Source organism: Rissa tridactyla, chromosome 1 (genome assembly GCF_028500815.1).
Source record: "Rissa tridactyla isolate bRisTri1 chromosome 1, bRisTri1.patW.cur.20221130, whole genome shotgun sequence".
Taxonomy (NCBI): Eukaryota; Metazoa; Chordata; class Aves; order Charadriiformes; family Laridae; genus Rissa; species Rissa tridactyla.
In genome coordinates this window covers 136,793,947-136,814,149 of record NC_071466.1, presented here as the reverse complement: position 1 = coordinate 136,814,149, position 20,203 = coordinate 136,793,947, and the positions used below count along the sequence as shown (strand labels likewise).

The 20,203-nt window shown below is 41.3% G+C and overlaps 1 protein-coding gene across 3 annotated transcripts in view; it reads right to left on the bottom strand.

Moving 5' to 3' along the window:
* Positions 1-18,282, bottom strand: part of FBLN1 (fibulin 1) — an 84,453-nt gene extending 66,171 nt beyond the window's left edge. The window contains exons 1-2 of one of the 3 annotated variants that reach the window (XM_054222248.1): positions 17,475-18,282; positions 2,426-2,525 (exon numbers count right to left, since the gene is read on the bottom strand). In XM_054222248.1, the coding sequence (XP_054078223.1) occupies positions 2,426-2,525; positions 17,475-17,550 (176 nt within the window). In that variant the 5' untranslated portion in view covers positions 17,551-18,282. The other 2 variants (XM_054222239.1, XM_054222257.1) reach the window with 2 other exon arrangements.
* Positions 18,283-20,203: the final 1,921 nt, after the last annotated feature.

Sequence of the window (20,203 nt, the reverse complement as noted above, 5' to 3'; positions counted from 1 at the left end):
AAAGAAACTCTCTAGCAGTGGGCTTGCTTTGAGGGAAGGACTGAATCTGAGATGCTGTTCTTGTTATTACTATTCTAAGCAGAGGATTCAACAGCAGCATGTAAATTCTTGTAAAGCGTGTTGGGTAAAGTAATCACATCCAATCTGTTCTGTGTTGCACAGTCCTTGCAATGTAACTGCACAAAATCACTTTTACCTCAGCAACTTCATCAAATCTGCTCACTTCACAATGTATTTTTCCCTTGCATCCCACTGCTAACCTTGCAAATCCAAGCTGAAATACGCGGGGCAAACAGCTCCATCTGGCATGAAGTAATATGGGCTTGTACACTCAAGAGGCTATGTTTTTTTGGAGCACTCAAGTCTGCACTGCCCAACACTGTGCTGCCGTGGACAGCCAAAAGATCACAGCTGGGGTTTAAACAACCACGTAAATGATAAATATCTGTCCCCCAGCAGCTCCCACTGCATGTAGGTGTCTAAATAGGAAGCAAGTTCTCTTGAGAATCCATCACCAATAAGGCATCCTGTGCCATATTCTCACCTGCTTAGACCTGAGCAAGTGCAAGGAACCTGGTTTTGCTCACATCTCTCTGCAGCAGGAAAAAATGCAGAAAACCAGCGTCATTACCCTCATGTGCTTGCAAAGGGAAGCATGCTCCCTCACTATTCATTCTGGCGCCAGTTACACCAGCCATTAGGAGTAGAGTTTGATCCTTACTTTTGTGTCTAAAACAGCATCATAAAGTGAGTTTTCTGTACCTCTCACAGATATGCCGGTTTTCAATCATAACTGGAGTAAAAGTAATATTGCCATTAAAGAAAGCAGTCAAGGGTGCCAATTTTACTTAGTCATTTTTAGAGTGAAGGCAAGCTTCAGGGGGAGCTATGTTCATATATCGTACAGTCATGAATACATGCCACTGAACTGCATTTATCCACTTCTTTTTTTGTCAATAAGTACTCACGCCTCTCACAGAATGTGCGCCTTTACCCATTTCTTATTTACCATTACATCACTATAATTTTCTTAATTACTATCAGTTATGCACAAAAGCTAGATGAAGTATTAGTAAGCTTTTTTTCATTTCCTATGAAGTCGTAAAGACTCTCTAAAATGGCAATCTTTAAAAGGATAAATTATATTTACAGCAGAATCACAACTCACATTAATCAAATGATCATTAAATCATCAAGATTCTCACTCCCAGATTGTTCAATAACCTTGGTTTCCTGTTTTTCCTGCCTCTGTTTTGTCTGTAACTCTTCTGAGACTCTCCAAGTATTTCCTAAATTGGGATTCAAGTTCTATCTGTCAATTCTTCTGCGTAAGAGAGTGCTTTCAATGCCAATATAAATGCCAAAGTCAGAAAACATGGACAGACTTGCCTGCAAGACACATTCTTTCCGTAATAAAGATCAATCCAACACTTCTACAATTACCAAGTTTAAATCACTTTGCAATCCATTTGAAAAGACAGAAGGGAGCAATGTAATGTATTTTAAATACAAAGTCCCGTATGAAACTGCCCCTAAACTACCAATCACAAATTGTTAGCTGCACAAATTAAATTTAACAAGTGCACTTAACAGCAAAATAACACAAATTGACATAAAAACTACGAATGCCCCAACCATACAAGAGATTCAGTATAACCAAAGTATCACTGTGCAAATGATTTATCATTTAACTTCATTATTTCATTTTCTAGATTACGTAACAGACATTAGTATCCTATTAAATGTCAGTAGAATTAAGAAATGTATTTATTAACCAAAGGTTACTCTTTTCTACGGTCAAATACATTTGACAGAGGTCAGATATTCTACATAACTAGGAATCTCCTTGACTTAAGCTTTAAATTCTACCCCCCAGCAATTCAACTAAGAATTGCAGGACAATTTCTGGGTGGCACCCCACAGGAGAAACAGTTTTAAAAGGCTGTCTTCCATACACACATATGTACATATTTAATCCAAAGATTATTCACATACAGGATCTGTTCTGTTTCCTGATAAACTTTTGCCCAAGAATTTTGATCACCACTGGGCTAGATTCATAACCAGCATAAAATGAAGAAGCTTTGCTGATATCAGTGGAGCCACGCTGAGGTACACTGACTGTAGGCAGAGTCCAAGCCCTACGAGTAGAGTACAGTAGAAAAACTTCTGAGTAAGAGACAGTACATGTCAAGCAGATTAAAGCTGGGTGACTCTACACCAGACCAACAGGAAGCATTTAAAGGACTTAATGGAAGAAAAGTAGGTAGTCAGTAGGTACTCCCCAAGGCTAGATATGGATCTGAAAGACTTGGATTTAAGAGCTGGGTGCTTCACCTTCTAAATCAGCTCTCATACCTGCCATTCCTGTGGTTTTACATGAACATATAAACTCTAGTTTAATATATAATACACAACTATATACCTGCATTCTCTGGACTCGGATATTAACGGTAGAGAAGTACATATTCTGTTTTTATTTGCCCATTCAATACCCTTGTCACAGCAGTCTTCCATTGAAGGATCTGCAGAAATCAGGGAAGAAAGAAAAACACAACAATATATTTAGTACAACCTTAGTAAATGGTATGGCATCTGCCAGTTAAAAAAAAAAACCAAAAACAAACCAAAACAACAAACAACAAAACAAAACAGAGTCAGTTTGTTTACCCCTCCCTAATCTACACACAGAATAGTGCACCCATCCAAAAGGCCGCCATGGCCAAATGACGCATCCGTTCTTTAGCACCTTGCAATCAGCCCACGTGCTGGAGGTATTCCTTCCTCAGTGAAGCAAACTGCAGTCTCCCTTAACCTTCCACATAAAGACACAGCCTAGGGACTGATACTCCAGCAGAAAACAGTTCAGATGATAGACAGTCCTGCACAATAAAGGGATCTGTCAGATTGCACTCCTTTATTATTGAAAGCGGCAGCAGCAACAAGCAACCTTTTAAAATCATGAAGAATACAGGATAAATCAAATAACTGTCTGATACGAAAACCAGATGAATCTCATTACAAGTTAATTTGCAGAACTATTTTTTCCAACATCATCCAATCAATCTGTTTTACTCAAAAGTATGTCTGCAAATGCAGAAGTATTGTACAGAGAGACAGAAAGGCATACGGTATTTTGATCACTTAACGCATGAAAGAAAAATTTATACAGATAGCAACTGATACCAACCCTGAAACTAAAGGGAAAAGCATACTGAAGGTAATTATTTGTGCAGAGTATGATTTTGGCAAAAGTCTCTAATTTAATAAAACTAAATACTGCTAATGAACTGACAAGCACTACTTGATACTCCAAGTGCAAAAGTTCACTGCACAGCAGGTGTATCAGAACTTGGAATAAAACATGAGTCACATTTTCCTATTAATTATCTCGTAGTCTGGACACTGAACAGCTCCTTGTATAACAAATATGCAATCTGTGTAAAACCCATCTGATTATCAAGGGAGACAGCTTTCTAATGTTTTCTCTTTGTTTCCTAAGTTTTTTGACTGATGGCCCTGACAGGCTGCACCCATGAGTGCTGAGGGGCTGTGAGCTGACTCCTCACAATTATCTTTGAGAGGTCATGGCGAATGAGAGAAGTTCCTAAAGAATGGAAGAGAACAAATGCCCCCCCTGTCTTCAAGAAGGATAAGAGAGAAGATCTGGGAAACTACAAGGCTGGTCAACCTCTTCTGTCTGGTAAGATGACAGCGAAAATCCTCCTGGGAACAATGTCCAAACACATGAAGGACAGGAAGGTGATCAGGAGAAGTCAGACTGGATTTATGAAGGGGACATCATGCTTAACCAACTCCATAGCCTTCTACAATGAGGTGGCTAGCATGGTGGATGAGGGGAGAGCAGTGGGTGTCATTTACCTTGACTTCATTAAGGCTTTTTACACTGTCTCCTGTAACACCCTCACAGACAAGCTGACAGCGTACAGGTTAGGTACGTGGACAGCGAAAGGGACTGAAAACAGGTGGAACAGCCAGGCCCAGAGGGGTGTGATCAGTGGCACGAAGTCCAGTTGGAGGCAAATCACTAGTAGCGTACCTCAGGGGGTCAAAACTGGTTCCAACGCTGTTCAGCATTTTCATTGATGACCTGGACACTGGGAAAGAGTGCATCCTCAACACGTTCACAGATACAACACTGGGAGGTGTTGCTGATGCACCACATGGTTGTGCTGCCATCCAGACAGATCTCAACAGGCTGGAGAAATGGGCAGTGAGAAACCTTGTGAAATTCAGCAAAGGGAAACGCAAAGTCCTTCATCTGGGGAGGAATAAGACCTACACATCAGTACATACTGGGGGCTTACCAGCTAGAAAGCAGGTCTGCAGAGAAGGACCTGAGTGTCCTGGGGGACACCAAGCTAATCATAATCCAGAAATGCACCTTTGCAGCAACAAAGACCAACGCCATCTCAGGCTGCAATAGACAGCACCACATTGAATGAGGTGATCCTTCCCCTCTGCTCAGCATCAATGAAGTCCCACCTGGAGTGCTATGTCCGGTCCTGGGCTCCCCAGTTCAAGAAAGATACGGATTTACTGGAGTGAGTCCAGTGCAGGGCCACCAAGACAATTTATGTACTGGAGTATGTTTCATATGAGGAGAGACTGAGAGCTGGGACTGTTTAGCCTGCAGAAGAGAAGGCTCAGAGGGAATCTGATTGATGTTTATAAATGCCTGATGGGAGGGGATGAAAAAGAGGGAGCCAGACTCCTCTCAATACTGTCCACTGACAGGACAAGAGGCAATTGGCATAAATTAGACCATACGATGTTCCACCTGAACAGAAGAAAACACCACTTTACTGTGAGAGTGTTCAAACACTGGATGATCTCAAGAGGTCCCTTCCAACCTAAACGATTCTGTGACTGATTACTTAATCAAAAATAAGTAAGACCCTTTCAACTGTAGGTCTGTGTTGCACAGGAAAAGGCAAATCTCATTTACTTCTTTTTGATGGGGAAGCTGAAGCATAGAAGGATGAAATGACTTGCCCAATTTACAAAGCAAGCTGATGGTAGAACAGGGAGCGCATACAGTTATTCCCAAACCATCTCTCTCCACTGGATCATAAAATGCCTCACATAATTCTCATTCTTAGTTTTGCTCCAAGCACATCTAGAGGGAGCAAACTTCAATAAGCAGCAGCATGATATTCAATACTATCCATCTTCACAAAACACTTCCTGCAGAGTCTAGTAAGGATAGGCATCTGTCTCCTCTGGCTCTACCTATAACAGTTACAACCCCATCATTCCCCAGGTGCTCCTGATGTATGAGGGTTACAGCCTCCTTCTATCTGTCCATGTATCTACCTCCTAACCTGTTCTGTTCATAATCACACTTACTTTGACACGCATCAGACAGAGTTTACAGGAGTACCTCAACTGGCAGATCTTCGTATGCGGGAAAGTAAAAAGCAGCTGAAAGCAAGTAGAGAAGACAGCCCCCCTCCTGTAACTCAGTTGTTTGCAGGGAACAACCTATATTCCTGACTAGCGATTATAACTCAAAAATTCAAAGCAAAAAGGAAAGAGTTAAAGGAGATTTTAGGATGTATCAATCATCTTAATGTAGGCACTCTTAAGGTAGTTATCAATTCTAAAGCGCTAAGCTCGGCAGTACTGAGCATAATTCTGGCTATGTCTCTTTAGGAACTATTACATCAAAATGGAAAATGCGTAAAGAAAGGCAGGGCAACCAAAGCCCTATTATATGAGGAGAAACTGGAAGAAATAGACCATTCTAAGCCTAGATAAGTAAAGCTTGTGAAAGGATGTGGTTTCTGTCAACAAATGCTACAGCAGTAAACAATAATCAAAATTATGGGATCAAGTAAGCCAAACATTTTTTAATAAGAAAATCATTACACTTATAAACGGAATGACATTAAATGTTAGCTTATAACAGAGCTTTGTACTCTATGACCCAGGTCACCCTTCTAGTCTTACTTACATACCCAAAACAATGGTCAAAATTCTGTCATTATGAAGTCAAGGCAATATTTCTCTTGAATTCCTCAGTGTGTCCAGAATTCATGCCAGTGTCTGAAAGCTAATTGTAGTTTATAATGCTACAGAGAAAATCAGTCTTGTAAATAAATATCTGTCTGTGGTGAAAGACATGAATTTGTGCCTGATCTCTTCTTTGGGAATAGGGACCCTGTCTGGTGCTCTCTGTCTGCCAGTGTACTGCTAACAAACATTATATCCATCAAATTTCATACAATGTGTTACAAATAACCATATTTTTAGTCCTGTTGTCTGCAATTAATCTTAACCGTGTTGAAAAATGATACACGTTTAACTGAAGTGCAGAGCTGGCTGCAGGTTTTTGCAGGGCTTTGTACAAATGGGTCTTTAGCCAAGTTCCTCCCCAGAAGGACAATCCCTGGCTCTGGACACCAGTTCTTCCCTCCCAGCTCTGGCAACACACCTCTACTCCAACCAAATAACTCAAGAATTCAAAGCAGGCCAAGCTAAGCAAGCTCGTCTGTAGGAGCGTATCCAGACAAAGAAGGATTTCGGATAGTTCGTTGACAGAGAACTGTGGTCCAGGCTCATTTTTTTGGTGACATCACAATTCATATCCTCCAAAGATCCTGCCAAAAACCTCTTGAGAATAGAGGGAAGTGAAAAACAAGCAGTAAAAAAAGGACTCCACCCTCAAGGCCATTCTTCTAAAATATAACAATAAAACAGTGAAAAACATTTTCTCTAGCTTGGCTTTGCAGTTTGCTTTCAAAAATGGTCGTTCGTTGACAAACCTCTGCTCTTTCAAAATTTCAGAAAGTACACGTCTCACACTTCGGGTGTCAACTCCCGATTGCACTGGAATCGATTCTGACTATTTTGGCATCAAGAGTTGTTAACGAGTATTTAGAAGCAGGACAGACTTACCGTCTCATAACCGTATTTTTCCAGTGTTGTGGATTCAACTGTACATGTGCATATTCATGTGGTTCCCAGTTGGAAATCTTTGGGCAAGCAGTTCATGCTGAGGCCATTTGTGCCTCCTCACACCCTCCTCAGGGGACCAACAGCATGGGGGGGGGCCGTGGCCTCTCCTCAGTTTCTCATAACTAGAAGCCTGTAATGCAGGGCATCTGAAACGACGGGGTAGTGGAAAGCAGATGGTAGAAACTACTCGGATTACAACATCTTGAAGAATCTCACTTACTGGGCAGAAAGCAATCGTTCCTTTTTTCTCTGAATGTGACCATGTGCCTTTTACTGCAGTTGATGGGCTCGTAGCACCCCTCAGAGCTGAGTTCCAAAGATAATCAAATAGGAATTACAGTACTGCTCTTCTGAACCTGATGCCCCTTCAACTGTTTTGCCAAGTGCATAATGTTTCATGCAGATCAGCCAGAGAAATATCAGGCATCTGACAGACAAAACACTTTTGGGAAAGGCTGATTATATTGTCTTTGTTCAGCTGAAATGTCACTTTTTTATTTGGAGGGAGAAACGCTAGAGGAAAGCTGTAACATCAGGAATACACTGCCTGGTCCTTTTTGTAAGTTTGTGAAGCATTTGTTCAGCTTTTTGGTATCGTGAGACAGAAAAATATGAAGATAAATCTGAGATCTGTTAAGATGGTAGCGTGTTTAATTCCTTTTCACTCAGATAAAGTATTTTTGCATGCTAATTGACTAATTGAGAAAATCCAAGTCTATTTTGGATAAGATAAATGCAACTTCATCACTACTTTGTCCCTGTAAAAAAGTATGTGCAGCAGGGCATCCAAAAGAACTTGAGTCGCGTTAATACGGTAACAGCAAGGATGCCTGTCCTGATGTTAAGGTGGTATATGCAGTATTCTGAGAGTGATTTCAGAAGAGGACAGTAGAAAGACACCTAGAACTCAGAACTCTAATTTTACAAAAGCTGTCATGAAGAAGACCTATCAGATAAGACGTGATTAAAGGTCATGCAAATGAAAACATTTTTTGCACGTGACGCATTCATGTGCTAGTTATGAACTATGCTTACGTAGACAAAATGTGTACGAGCATATGGTTGTTTTTAAAAAAAAAAAAAGATAGTTTGCTAATCTTAACGGGATTGCCATACTGTGTGGGAGTTCAAAGCAAGAAATGTGGTTGAAATCTGTATAACCTTAGACTTCTATGATGTAATAATTGCTTATTCAGCTGCCACAGTGAATATTTTCTGCAAAAGAAAGATAAGCTTAAGAATGTTACCCAAAAGTATGATTCCTGGAATGAGAAACCCTGAATTGTTTCTGGGAATTGTGCAAAAAATAAGCAAAAGTAAAAAGGACTGGATAATTTTCATGGCAGTAGCATTCCAGCTAGATCAAAAAGGAACAGATTTTTTTTAAGTAACAATCTACAACGGCAGGCATTGTGTACAGCTGCTGATGATGGAAGAGCCTATGTACAATCCCGGATGAGACAGCTGTTCATTACTCAGTGCTGATCTATGGAACAGTTACAAAGCTGATGATAATACCAAACCAAAGCCACGTCTAAGCCTAGGTGGGCTTATCTAGCTAGTGCTAGTAAAGCTTTTGAGTTCTTCAGTGCAATATGTGATGTGACCGTCTAATTCACCAACTTCCCAGCCCACATAACCAGCTATAGTTGGTTATGGATTTGGAAGGGAGTCCAGGTCAAGGGGTCAAAGTCACACCTCCTTATTAAGATGTTTTCAATCTTTTAAGCACATTAATTCATTAAGTTTGGAAAATGTGGTGCAGGTCTTGCCCTTCACTCAATTTACTCTGTACTCAGCACTATGGAATGTGAGAAAACAGAACATGATTATCACTTCTCGGCATATGCAGATACAGGCAGCAGATGGACTCTGTGAAAGCTCAGCACTAGTCCAACACGTTTCAATAACAGTACGTCATCCAGAATTTTGGAACCCATGCTTACAACAGACATGCACTAGTTTAGGTTTCCAGTAAGGAAAATACTATCAACTATCACAGCTACCTTTCTGACGAAATCTTTCCTGTCCTGTCCTGTCGAGAAAACTGTCTTACTAGTGATGCTCATCCATCTAACCGTTGGCTGAAAAAAAACAACCTACCAAGTCTACATACAGAATTTGATCTTCAAAATGACAGACTGGCCATCCGTATTATTCAGAGTCATATTCTTTGTCTTCCAACCTCCCTTTCCATCCGCACTCTCCTGAGACAAAACCAGAGCAACTGCATACCCCTTTGGCCAAGACTCCACCATGCCATAGGTTCAGGGCAGATAAAGTATGCCTGGCCTGCTACGCCAAACCAACTGTTCTTGAAACAATGACACCTGGCTAATTTTAGGTGGACGAGTTAGCTGCCTTTGTACCAGGGAAGTGGGTCAAGTGCTGGCAGCTGGGATTTGTAGTCTTGGTTTTTTGGCTGTCCTTACAACAAACTGTTGAAATGCTGTTTCCTGGCAATGCAAATACACTCTGGACAGCCAATTAAGGCATTAAACAGACCCAGAGACGCGTTTAGACAAGAGGGAAGCCAGCTGACTTCAAAGGTCCAGTGGGTAATAGACTAACCTAAGTACAGCCTTGTTGCATCTTGATCTCATGTCTCAGCCTAGGGATTAGGCACACAGAGTAGAGGAAAGGGTGAAGGACACCTGAAACTACGAGAGAGAAAGACATACAACAGAAAACCTGGCTTCATGATTCCCTGAAAAAAATACTTTGAATTGGGAGTAATGGAGGGATGCAGGAAAGCATTACATTCTCCAGCTGAGATGACGTGAGTATTTGCTGGATCTCTTCAGGCTGGAGTTGGAATGAAGATGCCCATCCTCCATTTTATATGCAAAGAAAGAAGTAAAGCGAACAGGAGCTTTTCTTTTTCTGCAGAGATGTTCTTGTTTACCTCAAGACCGTGCATCAAATATGCCAATGTACTGACGGGGTAAGATGAATAGACACAGCTGAGCTGTAGCATTGGTCGCCTTTGGACAGTAAGCTGTTCTTAGTCATTCCACTAGGTCATTCTTATAGATTCCCTTAAAGAAAAGGCCAGTTTGAACTTCGTAACAAATGCATGAAACTTGGAGCCAGAATGCTCTCTCTTGTCTTCCCCACAACTGCACAAGCCAGGAGGCAGTCTCCAATGCATCTGTTGCAGCCTGCAAGGCTGTGTTCATCACCAGCTGCCCCTCTCCAGTACTGCTCTAGACTACTCTTTGCCCTCAGAGAGGGCCTATGACAATGGTGCTTCTCTCTCCCACGTGTGGAGGTCATACTGGACCTTTATGGACTGACAATCACTCACAGTTCACGTGCTGCTACGAAATACAATATTCTCCCTAAACAGGCTTAAAGGGTTTGAACCTTTACCTTCAGATGAATTCTCAGCTGAGTGTGGCTATTTCAGCATAGCTGAAATCACTGAAGAAAACCAGTTAGCACTCTCACTAAAGTAGCAGCACCCTAAAGGAAATGCCTGGTATGTTACTGTGCTTTGTGGTTGGTTTTAAAACAGCCAACATTTTACTGGAAATTTTCTTTGGTCTGAAGAACACTCATTTATGGGGAATGCGGCTCTGGTGGCACCAGCAGTGGCCATCGCACAATTAGGGGGATTTTTCAGATATGGCCAAACCTCATTTTATGAGGTGTCTGTTTGCAGTTAATAAAAGAAGCTCTTAAAAATCGTTCATGGCAATAGGTGCTGATGAGGTAGCTGCTGTGTTTGGTGATAAAGACAGGCCTAAGGGAGGCAATGGTCTGTTGCAACATGTCTTATTTTCCCTGGTGGGCAAAGCAAGTGCTTTACTGTGGGGGTTTTTATTCTGCCTAATAGAAAGAAATCTTCAAAAAAGGCAACTGGCTATTGAAAAATTAGAAAAGAAGACTCCACCTATTGCAGGAAGACTATAAGGCATCCTATATACGGGCCAAAATACCACAGAAGATAGGGATGTAGGAGCCCTCAAGAGGTTATCTTGTGCTACCCACTACTCTCAGGCAGAGTTATTCATAACGATATCAAGTGAGGCTGATTTCACAACCTCTCTAGACAATGTGCTCTTGTGCTCCAATGTCCCTAACGACAGAGAATTTTTAATAATGTATTACCTCACTGTCTGCTCCAGAAGCCCATTTAAGCCCGTTCCTTTGTTGCTACCTTTTACACACTTCGCAACCTGTATCTGAGGACTGCTACTTCACGTGAATGTCTTTCCTGTCTTTCCAAATTAACTTGAATTTTTTCACCTTTCTGGATAGGTTATTTTCCGGACTTCTATGAGGAGGCTGGAGATTGAAAGATACTAAGACTAGAAGACTGAAGACTGTCCTGATGATTTCTAGAAGACATGAAGAAATTGAGAGAAATTTAATACTGGAGTCCACTGAGTCAGCATCATAGAAACAGCTTAGTATAAGTAAGGCTGTCCTCGACTTTATATATTCACAAGAACATGAAAAAGCTCTGATGGACACGGGTGGTCTAAAGAACCCAGTCCCACCAAGATGACACGGGTGGACCTATAAAAAAGACTAATAATTGGAAGAAGAACAGAAACTGCTCTTTCTGACAAGCACATACTAAATTTTGTCCTTCGTTCCCCACTGTATGAAAAAATCATGCAAATAAAGAAATTACTTTACAGGGTACTGATAGCCTCCAGTGGCACATTTAAGAACAAGTTTTTGTCTTCTCTTGACTTCACATTTCAAATCTTTAAAAAAATGTGTGATTAGAAAGTTTTATATAGGGTGTTACAATTAATCTATTGTTAGTCCTGTTCATTTGTATGAAGGCCGTGATCCAAAAAGTACTGTAGTAAATGACAGTCCTTAGATAGCCCTTAAGGAGCTTTGGATCAAGTCCAAAAATATGTATGTATTTAAACTAAAGCAATCAAAATAGGAAGAATACAAGAATATGACAGAGCAGCATGTCTCAGAGTATCAACCATACATATGCTCAAGCATTTCTAAACTTTCCCGTGTGAAATGGTTACAGGAAAAACATTTTCACACTAGGATTTCTCCATTTTCATCTGACCAGAAAATTAGCAAGAATAACTATGCTTTTATATACTGCTTAAGCAACGCATATCTACTGTGTAGGCATATTTATTGCTGAATTAGAAAAAAAAATATATGGACAATGACGAAAGATTCTGATACTCTACTGTAGGTTTAGACTGGACATTAGGGAAAAATTTTTCACAGAAAGAGCAGTCAGACACTGGAATAGGCTGCCCAGGGAGGTGGTGGAGTCACCATCCCCAAATGTGTTTAAGAGTCGTTTAGATGTGGTGTTGGGGGATGTGGTGTAGGGGAGAACTTTGTAGAGTGGGGTTGATGGTTGGACTCAATGATCCCAAGGGTCTTTTCCAACCTAAATGATTCTATGATTCTACTGCCACATTGAAAGAACAGTCCGGAAACATTATGTATATGGGATAAAATCTATAGCACAATGGGACAAGGTTCCAGTAACTAATGAACATAGAAGGAACTGCAGACTTTACAAAGCAGGGAGGAAATAAAGATCCTTTTTTTGTACATATTTATATAATAATGATTTAGGAAAGGTTTTCTTTTGGAGAAACTGTTACTAAAACTCTTCCAGGAGATTTTCCTCATTATTGAAATTGTGTATACTGAGTTGCAAATTGATATCTATCTCTTACAGATCTTCTGCCAAAGTATTCATATTAGAAGTACTCAGTACTCCGAGCTTGGAATTTAGTCAGTGATAAGAACTTCAAACCTGGGAGACGGTAGTATTTCAAATGGATGTACAGCTGGTAGCTTTTGTAGAGGATATCCTTCCAGTGCTTACTAAATTCTAGTAAACAGCCTAAAAAGCTGGAATATACCAGACAAAGTATTTCTATATCCATACACATACTTCAGCATCATACAAAAGGCTTTTTTAGACATTACTTTCTTTATTACTATGCTTAAGGTCTCAATCCAGATTTTGACAGTACTAGACCCAAAAGTGAACCCTTTAGCAGGGAACATCTTACATGCTTGTTCAGTGTGGGTCATTTGTGGGTGCTACCATAACCCAGAAAATAATGTACTTCCTACGCTTGTGTGGCAAGCACCCAAAACTTCACCAGAGATATCATTCAGCTTTCTTTTAATGAGAATTTCAAATTAATTTGGTTAATTTGAATGAGAATGCCTGAGAATATAGAAATCCAGTTTCATTTTGCAACCCAACAGCACATATCTGAAATCCAAAGGGAAATTTCTCAAAACTTTTAAGCCTAACGTAGATTATACTAAGTACAAAGCAAAGACAAAGTAGTCATGAGTGCTGGGGGAAAAAAAAGTGTTACTTGTTTAAAAAACGTGAAGGCAAGAAGCTTCATTAACTGTGTGAGCCAAAGATGTGCCAGTGTATTCAGGAAAGCATTAGCACTGGAGATCCTTCTTTAGAACTGCTGCATCCTGTTCATCAGAGATGGCTTTTACTGGACTGTCCCAGTGGCTTGCCAGAGACGATTTCAGCAGGACAAGAATCATCTCCCAGTCTGATAGGCAGGCTACTGTCACAACTGCCACCATTTCTCCCTTACTGTACACACTCTCCCTGTCACTGCAAATTACCCAGGACATCACCTCTGTAGATACTACTTTGATTCCTCCCTCTCCGCTTTACCTGGCATTGCTCTGAGCGTTTCTAAACTGATTTTTACTCATAAAATATTACGGCCAGTAATATTGCTTCATGTGCCCTCTTCCACTGTTTTCCCTCTTGCTCTTGACAACTCCTTCATTGACTTTTTTGTGAACAATTTTTCTATTCTTTCTCACCGTGAAGCCTTCTCAATCTTCTGCCTCCCCTTCTACATTTTATCTTCGAGCAATGTTGTCCACGCTCCTAGTTTAATTATATGTGATGACTTAACTATTAAAATCTTAACACGTGGCCTACTTCTTTCCATCAAATCTACACGTAAATACATATGCCTGACATTTCCTGAATGCTTTATAAAAACTTTTGCCTGTTCTGGCTAAAATGCTCTGCTTATTTCGGTCTTTCTTAACTTTGCTCATTTTCCTCATTCTGTGACTGTCAACCCTCACTTTTTACAACCTTTTTCACAAAAGCTTTTGTTCATTTATCTCTTTCATATGAAACCACTCTATGCTACCATTAAAATTCTTGCCTGTGCCTTGATTCTTTTTTAATTTGTATTTCAGCTTGCTCTTTCTTGACCTTCAAAGTCTCTTCCCCTTTTATTCTCTACAGATATTTTACTACATCTAGTAAACCCATACTGGCTGTTTACTGAATTGATTTTGCAACTAACTTCTTTAGATCTATCCAGAACTCACAAAACCAAACTTAAATTCTTTTATGGTCACAGGTAACTCTATTTCTGTCAAGTCACAGATGTCTAAGGCTCATCTCTCATTTCAGAAAACGTTAACAAAAGTATTGTAGAACAAGTTGGTCTTAACACAACTATTTATTAAAAACACCTGTAAAGTTGGTATGAAACTTGTAGAATGGGCTAAAGTGCAATAATAAATAAATAACTTTAGAAAATGCATTGACCTGCTATCAGATAATGCCTGCAATGTGACAGAGCAGTATAAATATACTGCAGTAACTTGATAAGCTAGTTTATGGATTTTCATCTTGGATTTCACTAACATGTCTGCTTTCAATTACACAGATGAAAAACAAGTTTAACATCTTGCTCTTCCCTGATTGCAATAAAATGTCACATCTGAAAATGTACTGTTAAAAAGAAACTCAACTGAAAACCAATTTAGAGACAGCACTCGTATTTGAGAATTGTATTTTTTGGTAGTATGTGATTTTTGAGGAGATTTTATCTATGATAGTGGGCAAAAGAAAGCACAGATTTAGCCTTTTATAAGTCCTACCTCCACCCATATACTCCTTATAAATTTACTGCTATAAAAGCACATGTAAAAATCATAATCTTAAAATAAAACTCATTCCACAAAGTCAGTGGAACATTTTTTTTTATTACGAACTATAAGCTCACCCTGAAAAGACATGTTTCCAGATGTTTAGTGAGTTAAACTCTCTGTGCCTGTAGTACCAAGACATGCCAAAGACGCAGCTAGGGGATGAACTATTCATACACTCACTGGACATAATGATGTGCGTAATTCATCTTCTGCAGTAGATGGTAGTTTACATCATAAGCAAAAAAAAGTTTTTTAAAGAAGAAATGCTTACAATAAAGCCAAGCTACATTATAAAATTTAGAAGTTTTTTTTAAGACCTTTACTTTTGCAGAGAATGAAGCGCATATCTATATTCACATGGCAGTTCCAGTGGAGCCAGTCCCTTCTGTTTTTTCAGAATGCGGACTTTTAATTAATAGCTACTGATGATTTCGTGATTCATTAATAAGGAAAAGCAATTAAGAAAACTGACGGTAACAAGCTTAGGGGGTAGCTGTATTTCAGAAATATATTTCCTAGCAAGTTGGCAACTGTATCACTAAAGCCCCTTGGGAGCTCCTCTTTGCCCCAAGCCCCTTTAGACAAGTCACACAGCGGAACACCAGCTCTGCCCCAAAGAGCCTGCACTTAAGTAACATGATCTCACAAAGTAATTACTTCATTTGCCTGCAAAACACAGATGGCCATGTGAAATAACGCACATTTCTTACAGCAATTACAATTACTAGTAATTATTAATTACTAGTAATGATTTCACCTGAGCCGTCTACTCTTCAAGAGGTAGTGTCCTAAGCAAGGATCCTCATTCTGCTTTTAGACATTTAAATCTACTTTTATACAATGTACTGTTTTCACAATTCTAGAGATGTAAAAATTCTAGGTGAAATTAAGAGTATGGATTTTTATTTAAGAATAAAAATCTGATATACCTTTTATTGCCAAATTTGACTATAGTTTGTGTTAACAAAAAGCTTTGAAAACCTGAACTTATATATCTAATTACTTACCAGTTTTCTAACAGGTAGTCCAGTAGTTAAGGTTAAATGTACACTGAGATTATAAAATGGAATTACTCAGTGTTTTATAATAATGTTGAATGCTTAAAATTACGATGTCTGTTCACTGTGATACATCAAAGCCAGAGTTTTGCTGATGTACCCTGTTGTCTGAGAGAAAGCAGGAGTTACCTTGGGATTCTGGCACTAAATGTTGCTTTTCTAACCTTCTTTATTCTGTCCCTCCTTCTTTAAAAGGAGTGGCTAACATCTCTCTATCAAAAGCAAGTATTTTAAAGGATATCTGTGACAAGTGCTTTGCTACGTGAAAATCTAAGAGCCAGAATACTGTGATAGTAACAAATAATTTACTTCAAAGGCTTCTGTCTGCCATTGTTAGGCCTAGGCCAGAGACCATACGTTTGTAAATGTTTGCCTGGAGCATGGCATAATCAAGCCTTAACTCTGAATGGCTCCCTTGGGGTTACTCTAATAGAAAAAGTCACTTACCTGTTAGCAATGATAAATTCATTACCATCACATGAAAAGTAGTTTCTTTGTCATATCTTACCAGTTATATTTGCACTGGATAACTACACTGCATTAAATCAAATTAATATCGTCTTTTTATACAGTATGAAGAGAAAAGGGGGAAAAAAAAAAAAAGCACAGTTACGGCAAGGGAGTCATGGCCCGAATCCAGATCCCTGCTTCCAAAAGCAACCGCATCGCACAACACCATTCATAAACGTTTCACGTTTGCTCTTTAAAAAGCCTGCATGCCTTTGCTTCGCTATTTTTCCTGCTCCACTGAGATTCCAAGTTAACTGCTGATCCCGTTTCCCGTTTGTTTTTTTTTTTTTTTTTTTTTTTGGGGGGGGGGTAGTGTAATTTGGTCCCCAGCAGATCAGACCCGACACCGTTCCCGACCGCCGCTCTCGGGACACGCCACCTCCGCGCTCTGCCATTTAACCCACCCCCGGCCGCCTTTCGTCGCGGGGCGGGGGGGGACGGGGACACCGTGCGACAGCCCCAACATGTCGCAACTCCCGGGACGCCGAGCTGCAGAAACCCCGCAGCCGCCCCCGCGGGTCCGTCCGGCCCTGCCGCCAGGAGCCCGGGGGGGGGGGTGTCGGTGCCGGGAAGGGATACAGGGGCGGTGGGGGGACCACCGGACGGAAAGCGCGCTCCGACTCACCAACTTCCAGCGGCAAAGTCCGTCCCGGCGGAGCCTCATATCGACCCTCCGGGTCAGAGTTAATCTGCTCGGGTGGCAGCGGCCCCGGGGAGCGGAGTCCGGGGGGGGACGAGATGGGAACCGGCGGTGGCAGCGGAGGCTGCAGCGGAGCCGGTGCACGCCACGCCTTTCTGCTCACTTGAACGTGGCAGCGGCGCTTTAAAGCCTGCCCGGGACGTCCAAGGGCACGGGGAAACGGGGGACACACACCAGGGGACCCCGGGATCCCACGCCGCCTGCCCCGGGGGTACAGCCGGTCCCGCGGGCGGCGGCGCCGGGCTGGGCTCGGCGCCTCTCCCCGCACTTACCTTGGCCCCGGAGCGAAGGCATCAGCGCCAGGAGCAAGAGCAGCCGCAGCGGCCGGGCCCCGCGGAGGTTGTCCATCGGCCGCCCGCAGCTCCCCGCCGGCGGGAGCACTCGCACCGAGCGGGGGCTTGGCTCTCCTGCGGCGTCCAGCGGGCTCCCCCCTTTTTTTTTTTTTTTTTTTCCCCTCGCTGCTGCTGCTTCTGATGTTATCCCAGCCGCCTAAGACCGGTTGGAAAAAAAAGAGCTTGCAGGAACCCCCCCCCCACCCGACTCAGTGGGCTTTACAAAGATTTAATTCACTGCCTACCCAGTTAATTACACAGCCTGCAAGTGCTTAGCAGAACTGCGGAGCCGCCGCCGCAGCTTGGAGGCAGGGACCCTGTTGCTTCTGATGCCCCTACCTCTTCTTCTCCCCGCCACCCCCACACACGCTGGAAAAGTGACTCCCTTTCGCTCGGAAAACTTTACAGATCTGCTCAGCGTGAACCTAGGGACGGCGTGACTTGATTTCTGTGAGGGAGAAATGCAGCGACTTCTTTTCGCTGCCAAGTAGGAGAAAGCCACAAACAAAGGCAAAGCAAAGGAAAACAAAACAAAAGAAACCACCTAGCAGGGAAGGAAAGGTTTAACCTCCGGAGGGGAGATTTATTTTTCAACCCCCGTTCTTGGGTCTTTCCGTGGATTTCACTCCAACACAACTTTTGTAAATAAAAAGAATTTTTCAAAGGAGAGCTATTTTAGAATCTTTCAATTAAATTCACTGGAAAAAGAATTCCCTTCTTTCCTCCCCCTCCTCTTAAAAAGTCAGGATGAGAATTTAAACCCAAATGAGGCAGTCAGCTCTGCTCTATCTCTTCCCTCCCTTCTTTTTTTTTAAACTTATTTATCTTATTTAAACAGGAACACAAACACTGATAGCGGTCAAAGGAAGAGCTGGAGTTGAAAGCACCCAGTTGGCTATGCTGTTGCCAAGATGTTTAAGATAAAGCAGGGGGATAATATTTGCAGGCAAATGCGCATGGAAACAAATGGAGAGTTCATCACCCTTCTATACTTTGCCCTCGGTTTAACTCAGAAAAACAGCTGGAAGTTAGTTTGTGTTTACTCGGTAGTTGTGCCACATGGACTCTGATTGGACTATCCCTCTTGTAACTACTCAATAACTCAGTGTTTGAATATCTCTCGTCAAAATGTCCAACTGGAAAAAAGTATTTAAGGCAGTAAGAGTTGAAAGTGTGCATGTTTTGTTCTGCACCAGGTTACTTGCTCTTTTCTTTTCTTACGCGAGAACATAACAATGGCCATACAGCCAAGGGTCCAACTAGTCCAATAGCCTGTTTTCAGCAATGATCATAAGTGGTCACCAAAGGAAGAGTATGAACAAGGAAAACACATGTGATAATACTCCCAGCCTCCAGCTGCTTTGAGTTTGGAGCATTTCCTCAGTGGAATGTGGTTTCTGTGCGCTTAGTAGCCCCCAATGAATTTCTGTTCCAGGTATTTATCCCGTCTCCGCATGAGTTCTTGTAAACCTTTATCATCCACAATATTGTTTGGCAACAGGTTTCATGAATCTACCACTGACTGTATGAAGGGCCATTTCCTTTTGTTCCTTTTGAACCTGGCTCCACCAACCTTGTCATGGTGCCTCCTAACTCTACTGCAGGAAGAAACATCAAAGAACTGACCCTATCCCCACTCTTAATGCCTTTATCATATCCTGCCCAGGTCACCTTTTTTTGACTGCTGTTTCTTTTTTGTTTGTTTGGGGTTTTTTTTTTCCCTATTTTATTGGGAAGGGGCAGCTAGAAAAGGGGAAGAAGGATAGAAGGGTGACTTCATTTAGAGGTATTTCTTTCTTCCTTTTTCTACACATGCACATCTATTTCTGTCTCTTCTTTAAATGCCCTAACTCAGTTTACAAGGATCTTACATCAGTGATAGTGGGACCTTGGCAGTGTTTCATCACAACCTCCAAGCTACTGTTTTTCACCTATCAGTCAGCTGCAGGAGGCAACTCTTAAAGATCACATCTTGTCTAAAGTTTCTACCAGCTTAACTGAACTGGTGGAAATCCCTCTATAGAAACCCCGGATTCAGTTCAATATTTCATTTATTTTGCTTTACTTTAAGCCCCCTCCTGATTGATTAAAGGCGGGTAGAAAGAAGTTCACCAGTTTGACTAAACCAATGTAGAGTCATACACAACAGCCTGTCCACACATGGAGTTACCCTGATTAACACCATGTGTGGACATTCTTACTCCAGAGTAAGAATTCCTTGTTGCTGTTTAGTTTGCCACCACAAACTGTTTACCAGAAATGAGGCAAATTCAAGTAACAGCTTAAGAAATATTTCTAGAAACTGTCACGGCTCTGGTCATCTGCAGATCTGATAATAGGTTTTTCCTTGGTTTGGGGTGGGTTTTTTTGCATAATGTTAATACACATTTCCAGAATAAATCAGCACTCTCACCTACAATCAGATTCAGTGGCCTCGAGTACATGTGATTCTAATTACTGACCCCAAGCTTTGTAGTGAGCTAAGCCATGCACTTTGGGCTCAATTCAAAGCTCCTGGAAGTCAATGGAAAGTAACGGCTTATGAGAGGGAACATTTTGCATAACCACATTTTTTCTTACATCTGTTTGCAAAGGCCCTGTAATCCTTTGTGTAGCTTTTAAAACAAACAAATTCTTTAATGAGGATTTTATTTTTACTTCAGAAGAAA